The sequence below is a fragment of the Gambusia affinis genome, linkage group LG12, assembly GCF_019740435.1.
Source record: "Gambusia affinis linkage group LG12, SWU_Gaff_1.0, whole genome shotgun sequence".
Taxonomy (NCBI): domain Eukaryota; kingdom Metazoa; phylum Chordata; class Actinopteri; order Cyprinodontiformes; family Poeciliidae; genus Gambusia; species Gambusia affinis.
This window is the reverse complement of record NC_057879.1, coordinates 600373-616673: the sequence shown is the minus strand read 5'-3', so window position 1 is coordinate 616673 and position 16301 is coordinate 600373. Positions and strand designations below refer to the sequence as shown.

General features: G+C 39.9%; 2 protein-coding genes across 2 annotated transcripts; one reads left to right on the top strand and one right to left on the bottom strand.

Annotated features, from left to right (window-relative positions):
• The first annotated feature begins 8743 nt into the window (after positions 1-8743).
• Positions 8744-12275, top strand: en2b (engrailed homeobox 2b). Its single transcript, XM_044133395.1, has 2 exons — positions 8744-9587; positions 11134-12275. Exons 1-2 carry the CDS (start codon positions 9095-9097, stop codon positions 11454-11456), a joined length of 816 nt encoding a protein of 271 aa, XP_043989330.1. The 5' UTR covers positions 8744-9094; the 3' UTR covers positions 11457-12275.
• Positions 12276-13795: 1520 nt separating this feature from the next.
• Positions 13796-14602, bottom strand: LOC122841331 (proline-rich extensin-like protein EPR1). Its single transcript, XM_044134579.1, has one exon. The coding sequence runs from the start codon at positions 14600-14602 to the stop codon at positions 13796-13798; it is 807 nt and encodes a 268-aa protein (XP_043990514.1).
• Positions 14603-16301: the final 1699 nt, after the last annotated feature.

Here is a 16301-nt window from a genome sequence, read left to right as displayed (position 1 = left end):
ACAGATGCTGGTCATAAATTAAATATTATGAAAAGGTTTATTTAAATCAGTAATCCCATTCAAAAAGTGAAATTTGTATATTATATTCATTCATTACATACAGATGAATATATTTCAAATGTTTATTTCTTTTAGTGTTGATTGTTGCAACTAATGAAAATCCAAATTCAGTATCTCAGAAAATTTGAATATTGTGAAAAAGTTCAGTATTGAAGACCCTTGGTGCTACGCACTAATCAGATAATTAGCTCAAAACACATGCAAAGGCTTTTAAATGGTCTCCATCCAGTTCTGTAGGCTACACAATCATGAGAATGACTGCTGACTTGACAGTTGTCCAAAAGATGACCTTTGACACCTTGCACAAGAGGGTAAGACACAAAGGTCATTGCTAAAGAATCTGGCTGTGCACGGAGCTCTGTGTCCATACACATTCATAAAGAGATGAAAGGAAGGAAAAGATGTGGTAGAAAAAATTGGACAAACAATCAGGATAACTGCACCCTGGAGGGGATCGTGAAACAAAACCCGTTGAAAAATATGGGGAAGATTCACAGAGAGCGGACTGCAGCTGGAGTCAGAGCTTCAAGAACCACCACACACAGACATACCAGGACCTGGGTTTCAGCTGTCACATTCCCTTTGTCAAGCCACTCTTGAACAAGAACCAGCATCAGAAGCGTCTCAGCTGGGCTAAAGACAAAAAGGACTGGACTGCTGCTGAGTGGTCCAAAGTTCTGTTCTCTGATGAAAGTGAATTCTTCATTTCCTTTGGAAATCAAGGCGCCAGAGTCTGGAGGAAGAGAGGAGAGACACAGAATCCACGTTGCTTGAGGTCCAGTCAAAGTTTCCACAGTCAGCGATGGTTTGGGTTGCCATGCCATCTACTGGTGTCTGTCCACTGTGTTTCCTGAGGTTAAAGGTCAATGTAGCCTCCTACCAGGAAGTTTTAGAGCACTTCAGGCTTCCTGCTGCTGACCAACCTTATTGAGATACAGATTTCATTTTCCAACAGGAGTTAGCTCCTGCACACAGAGCCAAAGCTACCAGGACCTGGTTTAAGGACCATGGCGTCCCTGTTCTTAACTGGCCAGCAAACTCACCTGACCTTAACGCCATAGAAAATCTCTGGCATATTGTGAAGAGGAAGATGATGTGATACATCAGACCCAACAATTCAGAAGAGCAGAAGGTCACTGTCATAGCAACCTGGCCTCTCAGAGGAACCTGAGCAGTGCCACAGACTGATGGACTCCATGTCACACCGCATTACTGCAGTGATATCTGGGCAAAAGGATCCCCAACTGCACATGCTCATAGTTTTCAGGTGGCCAACATTTCTAAAAATCTCTTCTTTTTTTTGTATTGGTCTTAAGTAATATTCTAATTTCATGAGATGAAGAATTTGTGGTTTTCATTAGTTGTCAATTTTAACCATCAAGAAAAAAATACATTTTTGAGATATATCAGTCTGTGTGTAACAAATTAATATAAAATACAAGTTTCACTCTTTGACTAGAATTGCTGACATTTCAACTTTTTCATGATATTCTGATTTTATGACCAGAACCTGCACTCGTACATTATCAAGAGCCATTCTGGAAGGTCTTAGGAGCCATTGCAGGTTGCAGACCCAAACTTTAATGCAAACCCAAATCTGTGAAGTTTGCTGTTCCTTAATCAGAAAATCATCCCTGAAAGGACAACTGTAGATCACAGTGCGTTTAGTTAAACAGGATTTAAAAACAGAATTTAGTTTGAATGTTACATCGGTGTAGTTAGGGTGGAGAGCATATCAGCAACATGAAAACACTTGCTGTGAGTCATGACAACCAACAGATGGCGGTAGAAGCTCACAGGTGTGGAGAGAAAGACTTCAGATGAATGTTTCTAAAAGCGTTCATCTGAATGAAAGTCGACCATTTATGGAAACGACTGGGGGAAACATTTAATGTGCTAGAATATGTCAATAATAAAACACCCAACACTAGATAATCAATATTAGATTTCATTAGTTATTTTTATAGCCAGTGTCAATAGACAGTGTAAAGTCTTTGTGTTCATTTTGCTGATTATGGCTGACAGCTAATGAAAACCATAAATTCAGTTGATCATAAACTGAGAACCTTAGTCTACATAATCAAAGAGAAATCTTCTGATCTGATGATTTTCCAACAGCTGTGGTCATTCTTCATCCTCAGTGACCACAGCTCACAAACTGTCATTGCTAAAGAATTTCAGAGAATTCTTTTTCCACAGCATGTTACAAAAGGTTTAGTGGAAGGAAAGTGTGTGGTCGAAAAAGGGGCACAAGCAACTGTGATAACTGCAGCCTCAAAACAGGCTGTAAAGCAAAAACCATTTGAGAGTTTGAGGAGATTCACAAGGTGACTGCAGCCGCAGTCAGAAACCAAAGTCTGAGGGGAAAGAGGAGAGTCAGCTGACCCACAGGCTGACCCCCTCCATGCCACACCGCATCAATACAGTAACTCAAGCAAAAGGAGCCCAGACCACGTGCATGTACTGTACATATACAGTACAGTATGTGGATACACATTTAGTAAATTCACAATTCAAGGCTAGTATCTTTTTTTATATATATATTAGCCTTCAAGATGTATAGAAACATGTTTTGAATGGATCACTATGAAATTAATAGATAAAATATATGAGTTTTACTTTATGAGTTGAATTAGTGAACTAAACCTTTTGGAGGTATTCTATTTACTATAGAAACTCTGATGTAACTGTAATCTTCAAACAGAGGCTGGACTAATACCTCTTGTTTCTCCAGTAGACTCATACTGGTAGTGCTGGTGGAGGGATGTGGGGGTATCATTGATGAAGGTTGATCGTCTCATTTAAACTTGTAAGATCTTAGTTCCAGTTTGGCACACAGTCTGATATTCTCCAGTCAGTCACTGACTCTGACACACCCTGCAGAAAATCTGCAAGAGATCTTTGACCGGACTGAGTGGATTTTCCTGCTGTCAGCAAGTTTCTCTCTCCAGGACTCTGACACATGATGGAAGAAGTCCTTGAAGCAACATTTGAGTCCAGGCAGTCCTCATCCCATCTCAGCAGTCTGCATCCTCTGCCTGCCTGCCCCCCTCCCTCCCCAACTCCACCAAGCTGTCCTCTCTGTTCATTCACCTCGGCTGTCTGGCTCGGTGCCCTGGAATAACTGTCGTTCCTTCTTCTGAGAGCAGCTACAATAAAAACACTTTAACTCACTGCAGGGCTAAACTGTGTTGTTATAAAATGTTCAAATTACATCAGAGGACCCTTAAAAAGATCTGGAATGAATCAGAGCTGTTTAGTAACCATTATGATCCTCACCGTGACCTTTCAGGAACTGTTGGAACACAGAAGTAATGTGATTCGTGGAGCTGGGAAGAATCCAGACATGGGACATTTCCAGAGTATCATCATGTGTTCCTAAGGCAGAGAAGAACTACTGCCACTGATGGTCAATTTTAGAAGGAACCCACCAGTAAAACTGCAGTCCTTTCTTATGCACCTGTCATGAAGTGACGGTGTAGGCGGTGAGGCAGGACACTGTAGACCCAGGTAGAAGTAAATAGTGATGGTTTAATGGTGAATATGTCCAAATACAAACAGTCCAACGACCAGGCAGCACAGCTGAGCGGAAGCTAAGGCTCAACACTCTGAGCAACTGGAGATACGAACAGACGGCAAACGAAAACGACACAGATAGATAGTAGAGTAGTCATCTTGCAATCAGAAGGTTGTAGGTTCAATTCCAGCTTCTTCCTGCCACACGTCAATGTGCCTCTGGGCAAGGCACTTAACCCCTAATTGCCTACCGATCTGCGTATTGGTGTATAAATGTGTGTGTGTTTGTGAATGTGACTCTAGTGTAAAGCACTTTGAGTGGTCAGAATGACTGGAAAAGCTCTATATAAGTTCAGTCCATTTAACAGGGAGACACAGGAACTCAAAAGAAACACAGATCACAACTGATTTTATGGAATATTTACAAAACAAAGACGTTGATTTTCTTCAATGTGAATGAACATCTGCTTCATCAAAGTCAAATTAATATTGTTGTGACGACATAAAGAAATTGAATTAAATTTTGTGAACTATAAACCAAAGCCGTTGATGACAGTAAAATAACCTTGGAGAGTCAGGTGACAATTAAATGTTCACTCTGCCGTCTATCACATGTAACCTTCTGGTAGCTAAAGACAGTTTCTTTGTTTGCTGTACACACTGGCTTTGAAGACAGTGTGTACAGAATGGATTCATTTGCCACATGCAATGTTTACCCAAAGGATTTATTACAACAGAGATTAATTAAGAAAACCTGAACAAGAGAGCGTAGTATCACAGTAATACGGCAGTGTGAAGAGGACCCAGCATTATTTGATGAATGCCTTGACCCGCTCCAGTAGGATCCAGTCTGATCCATTATGTCCAAAGAAAAACACAGTTTTGGATTCACTATAACCACATCCTTCTTAGAACAATTAGATAATGATCAGTTGGTGTTGAATGTTGCACATTATTTTTATTTGCCACAGATGTTTCTTTTTTGGGGGCCTGATTGTCCATCTGGTCTCTGATTGGCTTAGAGGCCCTTTAATCTCTCTGTTCACACATTGCTTGTCTGTAACAAGCTGAGACGACATGTAGCCAAAACATGTCCTTTTTTAGCCCACATTAAACCTTTGTATATTTCTGGAGTGCTGGTTATTCCTGGGTTTTATAGCTGCAGTCTGAACACATGTCAACTGCTGATCTTTGTCAGATGAGAAGCTAATCTGGGAGCTAAATTCCCTCATAACACACATCGGATTTTGAAAAATACATATCAAGCTGAACTGTTGCTTTTCATTGTTATTTTATTTATTTATTTATTTATTTATTTATTTATTTATTTATTTATTTATAGTTGTTATTAATTCACCTTTTTACTTTTTTAGTCAGCTTGATTAGGTTTTTATTATTTTGTGTAATTGAATGTCACTGATCTGAATTTTTATATTTTGGAGAGAACTTGTTTATTCTATAAATCAGGCTTAGAGTTTGAAAATTCACCTTTTTCTGTTCTGTAATATCACACTCCACCAGGCAGGTAATCATAAAACTATAAGTGAGAGTAAGAGCTGTTTGGCTATTAATTTCTGATCATCAGGTAGTGCCTAATTTTAAAATTTTGATTAAAATTATTAACTTCAATAATTGTCCATGTCTTTTAGTAAGAGTTATTCAAGGACAAACCAGTACTTTATTGTTGCAAAACAGATGCAAACATCAAAATGTTCAAATGACTCTAATTGAAAGAAAGCTCATTTCAAACCCTTGTTGCAGCAGGGAAGATACTGACTGATAATAACCTCTCATCACAACCCCACTTCATAGAGTAAGAGTACGCATCAGTTCCATGTTCTCCAGTGTACCGTTCACCCTGTATTTCCTAAACACATTAGAATGTCCTGCAGCTGCAGAAAGACAAGAAGAAGTTTTAAAATTAAAAAAGCGACAGAGTGAAACCTCCCTTATTCAGAAAGCTGTCCTGTGTACTCATGCAGGACTGACCAGCAGCCAGGAAAGCCAAGCTCCACTGGAGTCTGTGAAGTTAGTCAGCGTGGCCCTGCGGGGCCCCTTTCACTCCGGGCTTATCCACAGCACAGTGAGCAGAAGGATTAAAGCAGTAAGTGCTAGCAATGAGCCAGCTCCAAGCCCTCTACCTGCTGTGAAGGGCCACGACCAGAATGGTGTGATCAGGACCAAGAAGAGGGTTTTGCATGAAGTGACCAGTTTTCTGACTTTGTGTAAACACAGAATTAGATTAAAATGAATTAACAGAGTAAAATGAACCATATATTTGGGGACATTATACTCCAGCTCCTAGCTCTCAAACACATTTCATAATCTTCTGCTTTTTTGTTGGTGAAAAATGCTTACTGTTGCATCTTGTGTGAGCTAACATCTGAAAACTAGCAACTTTTCTCTAAGACATTTTTTCTGACAGCAAACAGGATCCTGACTGTAGACTGTTCCTCTTCAATTAAAAGAAACAAAAAAAATCCTACTGAAGCTTACATTAGTTTACTGAAACAGGACCTGGTGTCATCTGATGAAGGATGATTGGTTGAATCGTGGTGATGAGATGGAGCAGGTAGGCTGGAGAGAGTCTCCCAGTTGAATTTCCATGACTTCTGAATGGAGAGCAAACACTAAGAGGAACAGGAAGTTTCCCCTTCCCCTCTGAGAGGTTTTGAACAGACAACAGGAAGATGACCTCTGCTTTGCCTGCTGACTCAGACCACATACAAATAGAGCTGTACTCTTTCAACTGCACTGTCTCCAAATGCTTTATCTATGGAGTTATTATTTAAGCCAGTCCACATCAAGTCAACAAAACTGAAAAGAATCACTCTTCAATCTTGGAACACTTATTGCTCTCATTTTTCGTTGTTTGTCTTCACTGTGAGAGATCCAGTCCTAACAGGATGCAGCATGTATTAAATAGAAATGAAACAAACCACATAAGCAAATATTGGCTGAACTACATTGCTTTGCACCACAGAGATTTGCAAACAAAATGGTTCCTTTTTGAAGCTGCTCATGGGATGAGAACAGTGGCTCATCATAGTGTCAGTTTGGCATTTTTTTGTAATTAAAAGCTGATCTCACCTAAATTTGTCACCATGGCAACTCAAATGATGCTGGAGTACTAACCAGACCAAAGCAAGACCTTTCAACCAATCGCAGCCCTGACTAAATGATGCCAAAGAAAAAGCATTGTGTGCTTTTATTTATGTTATGAGGGCTTTTATATATATTTATTTCAAAGGAAAACTAAATGTTGTTGTAACTCATGACTTCAGATTCTTCAAAGAGTTATTGTAGATGGTGATGCCTGGTGGCAGGAAAAAATCTCCTGTAGCAGTTTGTATTACAGCGAATCTGAAGAAACTTCTGACTGAAGATTCTCTGTTTTCTCAAGTCAGTCTCCTGAAGAGGATGTTCAGGGTTGTCCATCATTTTATTGATTTTATGAAGAATCCTTATTTGCATCATCTCCAGAGGTTTCCAGAACAGAACCAGAACAGAACCAGAACAGAGCCAGAACAGAGCCAGAACAGAACCAGAACAGAACCAGAACAGAGCCAGAACTGAACCAGCATTCTTTATCAGGCTGTTGAGCCTTTTTAAATCCCTGGTTCTGATGCTGCTGCCCAACAGATGACGGCTGAAGAGACGACACTCTCAACAACAGACTGATAGAAGATCTGCAGCATGTTGCTTTTTTACCATAAAGTATTTGGTAAATTATCACTCAAGTACTGAGTAACTGATTAAATTATCAGTCATTTAATATTTAAAAATTACATAATCCGATGAACCAAAATATTAAGTTTAGTGGAAATGTTGGTATTTTTATTATGAAAATTAAAATAATTCATATAAGTAACAAAACATAATAAAATTTGGTAAAATAATTATTTTTTCCATTCTACCTCCACATCAAGTCAATAAAACTTTTTTTATTTAGAAAAAAAAAAATTTTGTTGTTTTTTTTTTTTCAATAAAAAAAAAAGAACTTCTGAAACTCTAATAAAAACCGCGGGTGTGTTTGTGTCTGGAGAATTTTTGGTTCTTCATTCAGTGAAGTTACTCCCAGTGGGCAGAGAATCCAGAAATGTAGCAACACTTCATAATAAAAGTACTCAAAAAAGTACAGCATTATTAAAATATTCCTAAAAATAAATTTTTTCAAAAAAGTTACTTACTACAACTCCGCAGATAATAAACTAAGACATTAACAGTATCTCCCCCTGCTGGACTCGGTGGTTCTTAGATTTATAAACCATTTTGTGTGATGAGGATCTAAATCAGTCAGATTTCTGCATGGGGTTTATTAAAACTGTGTCTATTGTGAATAACACCTGCGACCTTTAATACATTATAAAAAAAATTGTTGCTATTCAAACATTCATAAAAAAATTCTGTTATTAATCAGTGTATTAATATGTTTTTATTTCTTTTTCTGGTGTAGTCTTCTCTCTTTTCTTTTCTCCTCCAACCTTATGTGTTTCATTCCTCCTCTCCCTTTCTTTTCTCCTTTCTTTTCTTTTGGGCACATATGTAACATGTCCATTAGATTTGACTTAAACCCAAAGCAATTTCTAAATGTGTAAATGTGAATCTTGTCAGTCTCTGACCTGCCTGATCACAATTTATAATACATGTCATCAAAAGTCTAGCAGAACACTGACAACATGACTAATCATTCTGTCTTATCCAAACACAATGAAACAAAGACTTCATGTTCGGAATCTCTGACATGTTCATTGATACAGATATTTCATTTTGAGACATGAACTAAGAATTTAGAGAAATAAACTGGATTCTGTGGGAAACCAAAGGTGTTTTGATTCATACAAATTGTTTTTGAGAAATGCATTTAATGTTTTGTAAATGTAGGAAATGATTCGAGAAATCCACCAAAGCACCTGAGAAAACCTGTAACCCGGCAGAAACGACATTTATTGAAAATGACTGTATATGTAACACAGCCATAATCTACTGTTTAGAAAAGGGAATTCCGGGAATTCCACATGATATATGTTCTGTGAATCTATTGGTCAAAAACACGTGTTCGTGAGGCCCGCAATACAACGTCAGCGCAGAGTCCTGCAGCCAATCAGAAATCAGACCCAAAAATGTTTAGTGGAAGTATTTGAGCGGCATTTTCATCAAGAGGATTTAGTGCAGCAGGAAGCTTCTCTAACTGAGCTGGAACAGTCTGCAGCTTTCACACTTTGGTTCGTTTATTTTAATGTAACAGGTAGTTTGTGCTGCAGTGAGGTGAAGGAGTGAGAGCAGAGAGGAGAGGGATGCTCTCATCACAAAGAAAGCGGGATTGTTCTGGGCCGAAATTCCCAGGCGCGTTTTCAGAACTGAACACTTTTACCTCAGATGCAAACACACTGCCTGCTTTTCTTGTCGAATTTTTATTTTGCATTTTTTCCAACGGCATCAGCTAATTGCTAGAAGGAAGACAGAGACTGATCAGAAACTTGGATCTTTTTCTTTGGAGCTTCAGCTCATCATCATTATGGAGGAAAATGTTGAAGGAGAACCTCAGCGCCCAAAGAGCTCTGGAGAGAAGTCCAACCGGGCCATCCTGCCTCTGCTGCAGCAGCCCGGGATTCAGCAGTCCAACCGGGTCACCAACTTCTACATAGACAACATCTTAAGGCCGGACTTTGGCCGAAAGAGAAAGAAAGGCACATTATGTGTTCGGGGAGGACACGGGCTGGAGGAGAGGAGCGAGGTGTCAGGGAGAAAAGCCTCCAAAACGGACTCAAAGCGCGGCAGGACAGGAGGACGGGAGGGCAGCTTGGGGAAGTCCGACCTCCAGAATGCGCAGTCAGAGGCGAGCGGCCCCGGCCTGACAGCCTGCGACTCAGGCCGAGGGATCTCCTGCCGCAGCCCCGAGAGCAGCGAGGCCCCGGCGGCTCCTGCGGCTCCTGCGGCCCCAGCAGCCAAGCCGATGCTGTGGCCGGCCTGGGTTTATTGTACCAGGTACTCCGATCGGCCTTCATCAGGTTGGTGGAAAATGTTCCCTCAATCACACCATTTTAGATACATTTAGTAAAATGCGAATTTTAGTGGTAAAATTGAATATTATCTCTGCGATAAAAATAAATGAATTAAAGAAATGAAATTGTGGGAAAGGCTACGGAAAAAAATCTTATTTAAACTTTGAAATATGATCGAGAGTATTTTAAAATTAGCTGAACAGTAGAAACAATAGTTAAAAGAAAAAACGAAGCACTTTTAACAAAGACTTAGCCGTTATTGCACCAACAAATAAATATTACATTATTAGAATTTTTAGCCGTGATCAAAATAAAACATGAAGCATTTAGAAAGAAGATCATTTATGATTCATGCAGCATATTCATCATGAGACGAACGCTTTCTGCAGGTCTTGGGGTTTTGACTTTTGATTTTTCTAACCATAATAATCTGCCAAAGTGGACATAAAGTGTTTTATTAAAATAAAAGTGAAATGGAAAAAAATGTTTCACAGACAAAAACATAAAATACCAAAGTAAAACCAAGTTTAACGTCATTGTTCCCCCGCTTCTTTGTTATTTTACCATTTGCATTTTTTTTTTCTAACAAAAGAGTTGGGGGTGGACAGGGGGGCGAGTGTAAAAAAGTGAAGGGGCCGTGAAAACCAAAAAATCCTGAAACATTTTAAACCTCCCTTTAGAAAGCAAGAAAGAAAAACTGATCTGATCTGCGGCTACATTTAATTCGTCTGAGTGAAAAGTTGGCTTCACGTCACATGTTCTTTGTCAGCATTCAAAGATGTTTCCTCTACAAATTTTAAAAAATAACCAAAGGAGGAATCACAATAAAAAACGGAATGCATTGAGCATCCGGAGAACTACAACTAAGTGGTGCAAAAGTAGTTTGATTTTATTCATGAAAATACGAAAAATAGTCTTTAAACGTTCGGGCCCAAAGGAGCCGGAAACAAGGCCACAGTTCATCTGCAGCTCCGATTTATTGTTGCTCCGTTTGGTCAAATGTCTGACGGCCGTTTTCATTGTTTTTATTCAGTCTGATCCAGTTTATTTTATTTTATTTTATTTATTTTTTTTTTTTGCTAGATTTTCTTTTTTACTTAAAACCAGTTTTAAACTTTAATGTCATATTGAATAATAAAAACAGACAGGCATTTGACCCCCAGCCCACGAACGGCCCCTCTGCTGCTACTCCAGACAACGGAGCAGAAATAACAAACCTCATAAACCCCAAACATTGCGCAATTTTAGGGAAACAGAAAACGTGTGATCCAATTCTGATTTAGGGAAATATTAAAAGTTTCCTATTAAAGATACAGTCAGGGCGTCAGAGGTATTGCCTCAGAATAAATCGCGTCCTCCATTGTGAAGTTTGGTCCCTGAGATAATTAACCAATGAACAAGAAAAATCCCTGACGTTCATGTCAAGAAGTTCAGCGCGCATCTTGGGGAACAGCGCCTTTCTCTGTCCGTTTAAATCACAAAAGCTTTCAACAAAGTTTGAAAACGAGCTAACTGGATGTTTTGTTGTTTTGTTCTCTTTTTTCCACGCAAGGGCCCAGATCCCGCAAACCAAAGAAAGCCCCGACCCCGAGCAAGGAGGACAAGCGGCCCCGGACGGCCTTCAGTGCCGAGCAGCTGCAGCGGCTGAAAGCGGAGTTCCAGAAGAACCGCTACCTCACCGAGCAGCGGAGGCAGAACCTGGCCCTGGAGCTCAGCCTCAACGAGTCTCAGATCAAAATCTGGTTCCAGAACAAGCGGGCCAAGATTAAAAAGGCCTCCGGGAAGAAGAACTCTCTGGCGGAGCACCTGATGGCGCAGGGGCTGTACAACCACTCCGCCGGCCGGGAGGCGGAGGCCCGCTCCGACAGCGACTGAAGCCGTCACAACAGCAGCATCCTGGGCCGGAACCGCCGCTGTCTGACATCACACAGTTCTGCGCGCGGGACTGTTTAAAGCACGCGCGGACAGGGCTGCACCGCAGCCTCACAGACAAACACCTTGAAATGTTTTAGATGTAGTTCTTTCATCTTGAAGGCTCAGCTGAGGCAGAAGGCCGGCCCGGAGCGCTCCAGGCCGACCAGAACCACCGGCTGACAGCGTGGCTGCTGGAACCCAGAGACAGCTCAGCTGCTTCATGGTAGGCCTTCTGTTTGTCCAGCTGTTCTGTTGCTACACTTTCCTTTGTGAGTCAAAGCTCAGCTAGATTTCATTTTAGAACTGATCTGGCAGCAGGCGTCTGCAGAGCTGTTAGTTTTCTAGGATTTCAATTCATTTTTGGACCTGACCGGAAATGCCTTTGGATCTGTGGTTCCAGTGCTGCCTTATCGCAGTTCCCCCAATTTCCCAGCAAACTATCGGTGTCAATAAGTGGGATCATGCGCTCTTATTTATATCCAACACAGCCAGAATCCAGAGCAAAGACGCTCTGATATGTTTACATAATTTATTTTTCTACACAAACCTGTCTTTGAATGCAACGTTTGGCAGATCAATGAATATGAATCCAAACCAAATGTAAGCCTTACAATGCAGTCAACTTTTTTGTTTCCTTAAATTGCTTCTGTTTCCTAATGAAGATTCTATGTTTTCAGTTGTTTTTGTCCATTTCTGATAAAATTCTCCTTTTTAGACAACATGTAAATAATTGATGTCATGATGATGTGTAAATAAACAATGCAGATCTGGCTTTTTAGATATTTTATTTTATGCCCAAATACAGAACATGAAAACAAGCAACTGTCCATCAGACTTGACTTTGCAAACAGTTTCAGCTTTAATTATAAACACAGAGAAAATTTGCCTCAGATAGAAATAACTCAATCTATGTGTACATTTGTATTTCCTTTGTTTGAGGTGTTAATTTGAAATTCAGTGACTGAATGATTCACTCATTCAATACGTATACACATTCAGTTCATACAATTTCTTGCAAGTAAAATAAAAACTTAAATTGATGTTTTACTCTGAACATGAATATTTTCCATAAGTGGTAAAATATTGAGTAAAAAGCTCCTAGCATAAAAGTCTTCACAGGTCAAATGAACCATATCGTTGCTGCTGTTTCAAAAATGAAGATCAGAGAATTAAAACAATCCTATAAAATTTGCAGACATTAACATTTAAATAAGCATAGAAACAAAGGCATGTAAGTAGAATGTATGAGCAGGAACCGATTCAGAAGCATAAGGTTCCTGGACTGGAGTCAGTTTTGGTGCTCTATCCAAAGAAAAATAAAGACAGGAAATATTTTACTTGTGCAAATAAGCAGGTCAGTAGAATCTATCAAAACCATCTGGCAGATTGATCTATGTGCTATAGCTCCATTGAGTATTTGAATTAATAAAAATCCAAGAACATTAAAAAACACCTCATGCAAAATGAGGCCATGAGTTTATTATGAGGTGAAATTTTTGTTAAACATTCACAGTACACACACAAAAAAAAGTCCCCTCCCCCCCTCCCCCTGCCCTGTGCTACTGCCCCTATGAGTCCTTTCTTAAATCTGGCCCATAAGACATCATGGAGCTTCACAGTGGTCAAATTCATCTGTCAAATATTCTTCAGTAAATAATCTAAATGTGTATTGGATCCCAAACAATCATGTAAATAACAGCAGATTTCCTTCAAATAAGTGTGGATCCATACAGATCATGAGGGCCCATATCAGTTGCTGGTTCAAATGATCCATTTACCTGACATATCTAACTTCTGATATAGAAAATAACACAAAAAATGTATATTAGCAACAGATTTTCTTTCTGTTTTTTGAGGCAGTCATCTCGGCTCCGTTGAATTACAAAAATATTTGCAAACTGAAACAACCCCTGAAGATGAATCAGATGACATGTTTGGTTGATGTTAAATAAAAACAACATGTCCTCCTTACTAAGCCAGATCCAGCAGCCAAATTACTCCTAAAGAGTCACTGAAAATGCCTAATTTCACTCGTCTCTTCACTTCTGGGTGACATCTACCTGCCATAGGAGGGAAGCAGTGGAAACAAGAGACAGACAGAAATATGAAGGCCAGAGGAAGATCCACTGTGTTTTCTATTGGCAATGGTAGCAGCAGCGGCCAGGGGGCTGAATGGCTGCAGAGGCCCTCATCTGCATTTCCTTTCTTAGCTGGCTTGTATGTGGAAGTAATGTCCAACGATCGCTGACTGAAGAACTCAGCTGCTCTTGACTTGGGAGAAAAGGCTGGGAGCCGAGTTTCTACGCACTGTCAGGGGCTGACAGCCGAAGAGTTGGTGGTGCTGAGTATGTTGGGGTATGGTGGGGTATGGTGAGGTATGGTGGGGTATGGTGAGGTATGGTGGGGTATGCTGTTGGGGTGTGTTGGGGTATGTTGGGGTATGGTGGGGTATGTTGGGGTATGGTGAGGTATGTTGGGGTATGGTGGGGTATGGTGAGGTATGTTGGGGTATGGTGGGGTATGGTGGGGTATGGTGAGGTATGGTGGGGTATGTTGGGGTATGGTGGGTTTATGTTGGGGTGTGTTGGGGTATGGTGGGGTATGTTGGGGTATGGTGGGGTATGGTGAGGTATGGTGGGGTATGGTGTGGTATGGTGGGGTATGGTGGGTTTATGTTGGGGTGTGTTGGGGTATGGTGGGTTTATGTTGGGGTGTGTTGGGGTATGTTGGGGTATGGTGGGTTTATGTTGGGGTGTGTTGGGGTATGGTGGGTTTATGTTGGGGTGTGTTGGGGTATGGTGGGGTATGTTGGGGTATGGTGGGGTATGGTGAGGTATGTTGGGGTATGGTGGGGTATGGTGGGGTATGTTGGGGTATGGTGGGGTATGGTGAGGTATGTTGGGGTATGGTGGGGTATGGTGGGGTATGGTGAGGTATGGTGGGGTATGGTGGGGTATGGTGAGGTATGGTGGGGTATGGTGGGGTATGGTGAGGTATGGTGGGGTATGGTGGGGTATGGTGAGGTATGGTGGGGTATGGTGGGGTATGGTGAGGTATGGTGGGGTATGGTGGGGTATGGTGAGGTATGGTGGGGTATGTTGGGGCATGGGGGCACAGAACCTGGTTGATGGTGCAAATTTTTCCATGCAAAGCAGGAAATGATGACACTCAGGCCAAAATCTGATATCTTTATTGTGTTGTGCTCCATATGGGAATTCTAATAAATCAGGAGGAATAATACAGCAAAAACATGAAGTCTAGGCTGCTGTTTACATTTGAAGGATGCTTTTAAAGTGATGTCAGAAAGCATTCCAATGTTTAACATGTCAGTCTTGTTCTTGCAGTTTATTGCTTTCTATTCCTTCACGCCTCTGTTGTAGAAGCAAACTGGAAGACTTTGCTGCTTTTATTTAAGTTTTAAAATAATTTGGAAGCAAATGTTTGCTGCTTGCAGTTTTTTAATGTCCAACCACTTTCTAAGATAAACTACAGCATATTTCTTGAGGAGAAAAGAGGATTTATTTAATTATTTGTTTTGTTTCAACATCAGTTTTTAGAATTTCTTCAGCAAATACATGGGAAGAATTAGAGTCTAATGTTAATAAACCAGTAGAGGACAGTACAAACTCGTGTTGGTCTGCATTAACAACACAGGAGCCTGGTATAAGCTTGCATGAATCTAACTATATGCTAATGTGTGAACACTTGCAGGTTATGTCCATGTTTATTTCTAAGGTAACATCATTTGAATTGTTGCCATAAAAATAAACAGAATTAATATGAGGTAAATTGCAGATTCTGACCATAAGATCCTGAATGTTAAAAAAGGGGGAAAAAGCAACTTTCAGTGCCACTCTGTGTTGCATCTAACCGGCTGTCCTTTAGTGAAGCCAGCCCAAAGAAAGGACTTCCTGCAGTGGAGTCTAAACTTTTTACCTGGTGACCCAAATTCATCAAGTTGAAAGTGTTTTCATGCCTAATAAAATCACAATTTTAAAAAAATGCGAAAAAATTTTTTTTATTGATTATGTCTCTATTTTTTACCTTCTCAGCCATAAACTAAATATTTAGTATTTTATTGAAAATTAAAGTTGTCTTAATTTTTTACAAAACATAAAAACACAGAGATTAATGTTATTTATAGATAAATGTGGATTGATTGCTATTTATGTCCTTAGCCTAGAAATTATTTAAGCATTTGAGTGAAAAACTAGTGGATTTCTTAAGTCTTTTTTTTTTTTTTTTTTGGCTTAGGCGGCTTTTAATTGAGAGTAGTTGTACAGGAAAGTAGGTAATGAGAGACAGGGAAGACATGCAGCAAAGGTCATCAGGCCGGGAATCGAACCTGTGACATCCGCGTCAAGGACTAAGGCCTTCATACATGGCTTGTTCCACCACAGCACCCTAAAGCTGCTGGATTTTTGGAGAATAAAAGTAAATTATATTTTTTAAAAAATCTTCTGTAGAGTATGTAATTGTTTCCATTTTAAGTAACCTTAATTTATCAAGTAAAATCTCACCCAAAATGTGTTTACAAAGTATTAAGTTAGTACACCAGCCAGATTCAGTGGTTGTTAAACCTAAATGTCTCTTATTTGAATTTTTGTCACTTTTACCTGCATTAAATTCATAGAAAGCCTAATTTCAGAGAACTATGAAACACTTAATATGTAGAATAACTGAACATGTTATCATCAAAATTTGAAAAATGGAATAAAAGGGTAAAAAACACCCAACATTCTCACTACCATTTAACCACCCTTTGTGGCAGTCATTATAAAATAATGAAACGATGGAAATGAGGTT

Bases quoted from the DNA above. Each gene is read 5' to 3' on its own strand.
- en2b (XM_044133395.1), top strand. From the start codon at position 9,095: ATGGAGGAAAATGTTGAAGGAGAACCTCAGCGCCCAAAGAGCTCTGGA. The intron at 9,588-11,133 runs GTTGGTGGAAAA...TTTCCACGCAAG, and splicing joins CTCCGATCGGCCTTCATCAG to GGCCCAGATCCCGCAAACCA.
- LOC122841331 (XM_044134579.1), bottom strand. From the start codon at position 14,602: ATGCCCCAACATACCCCACCATACCTCACCATACCCCACCATACCCCA.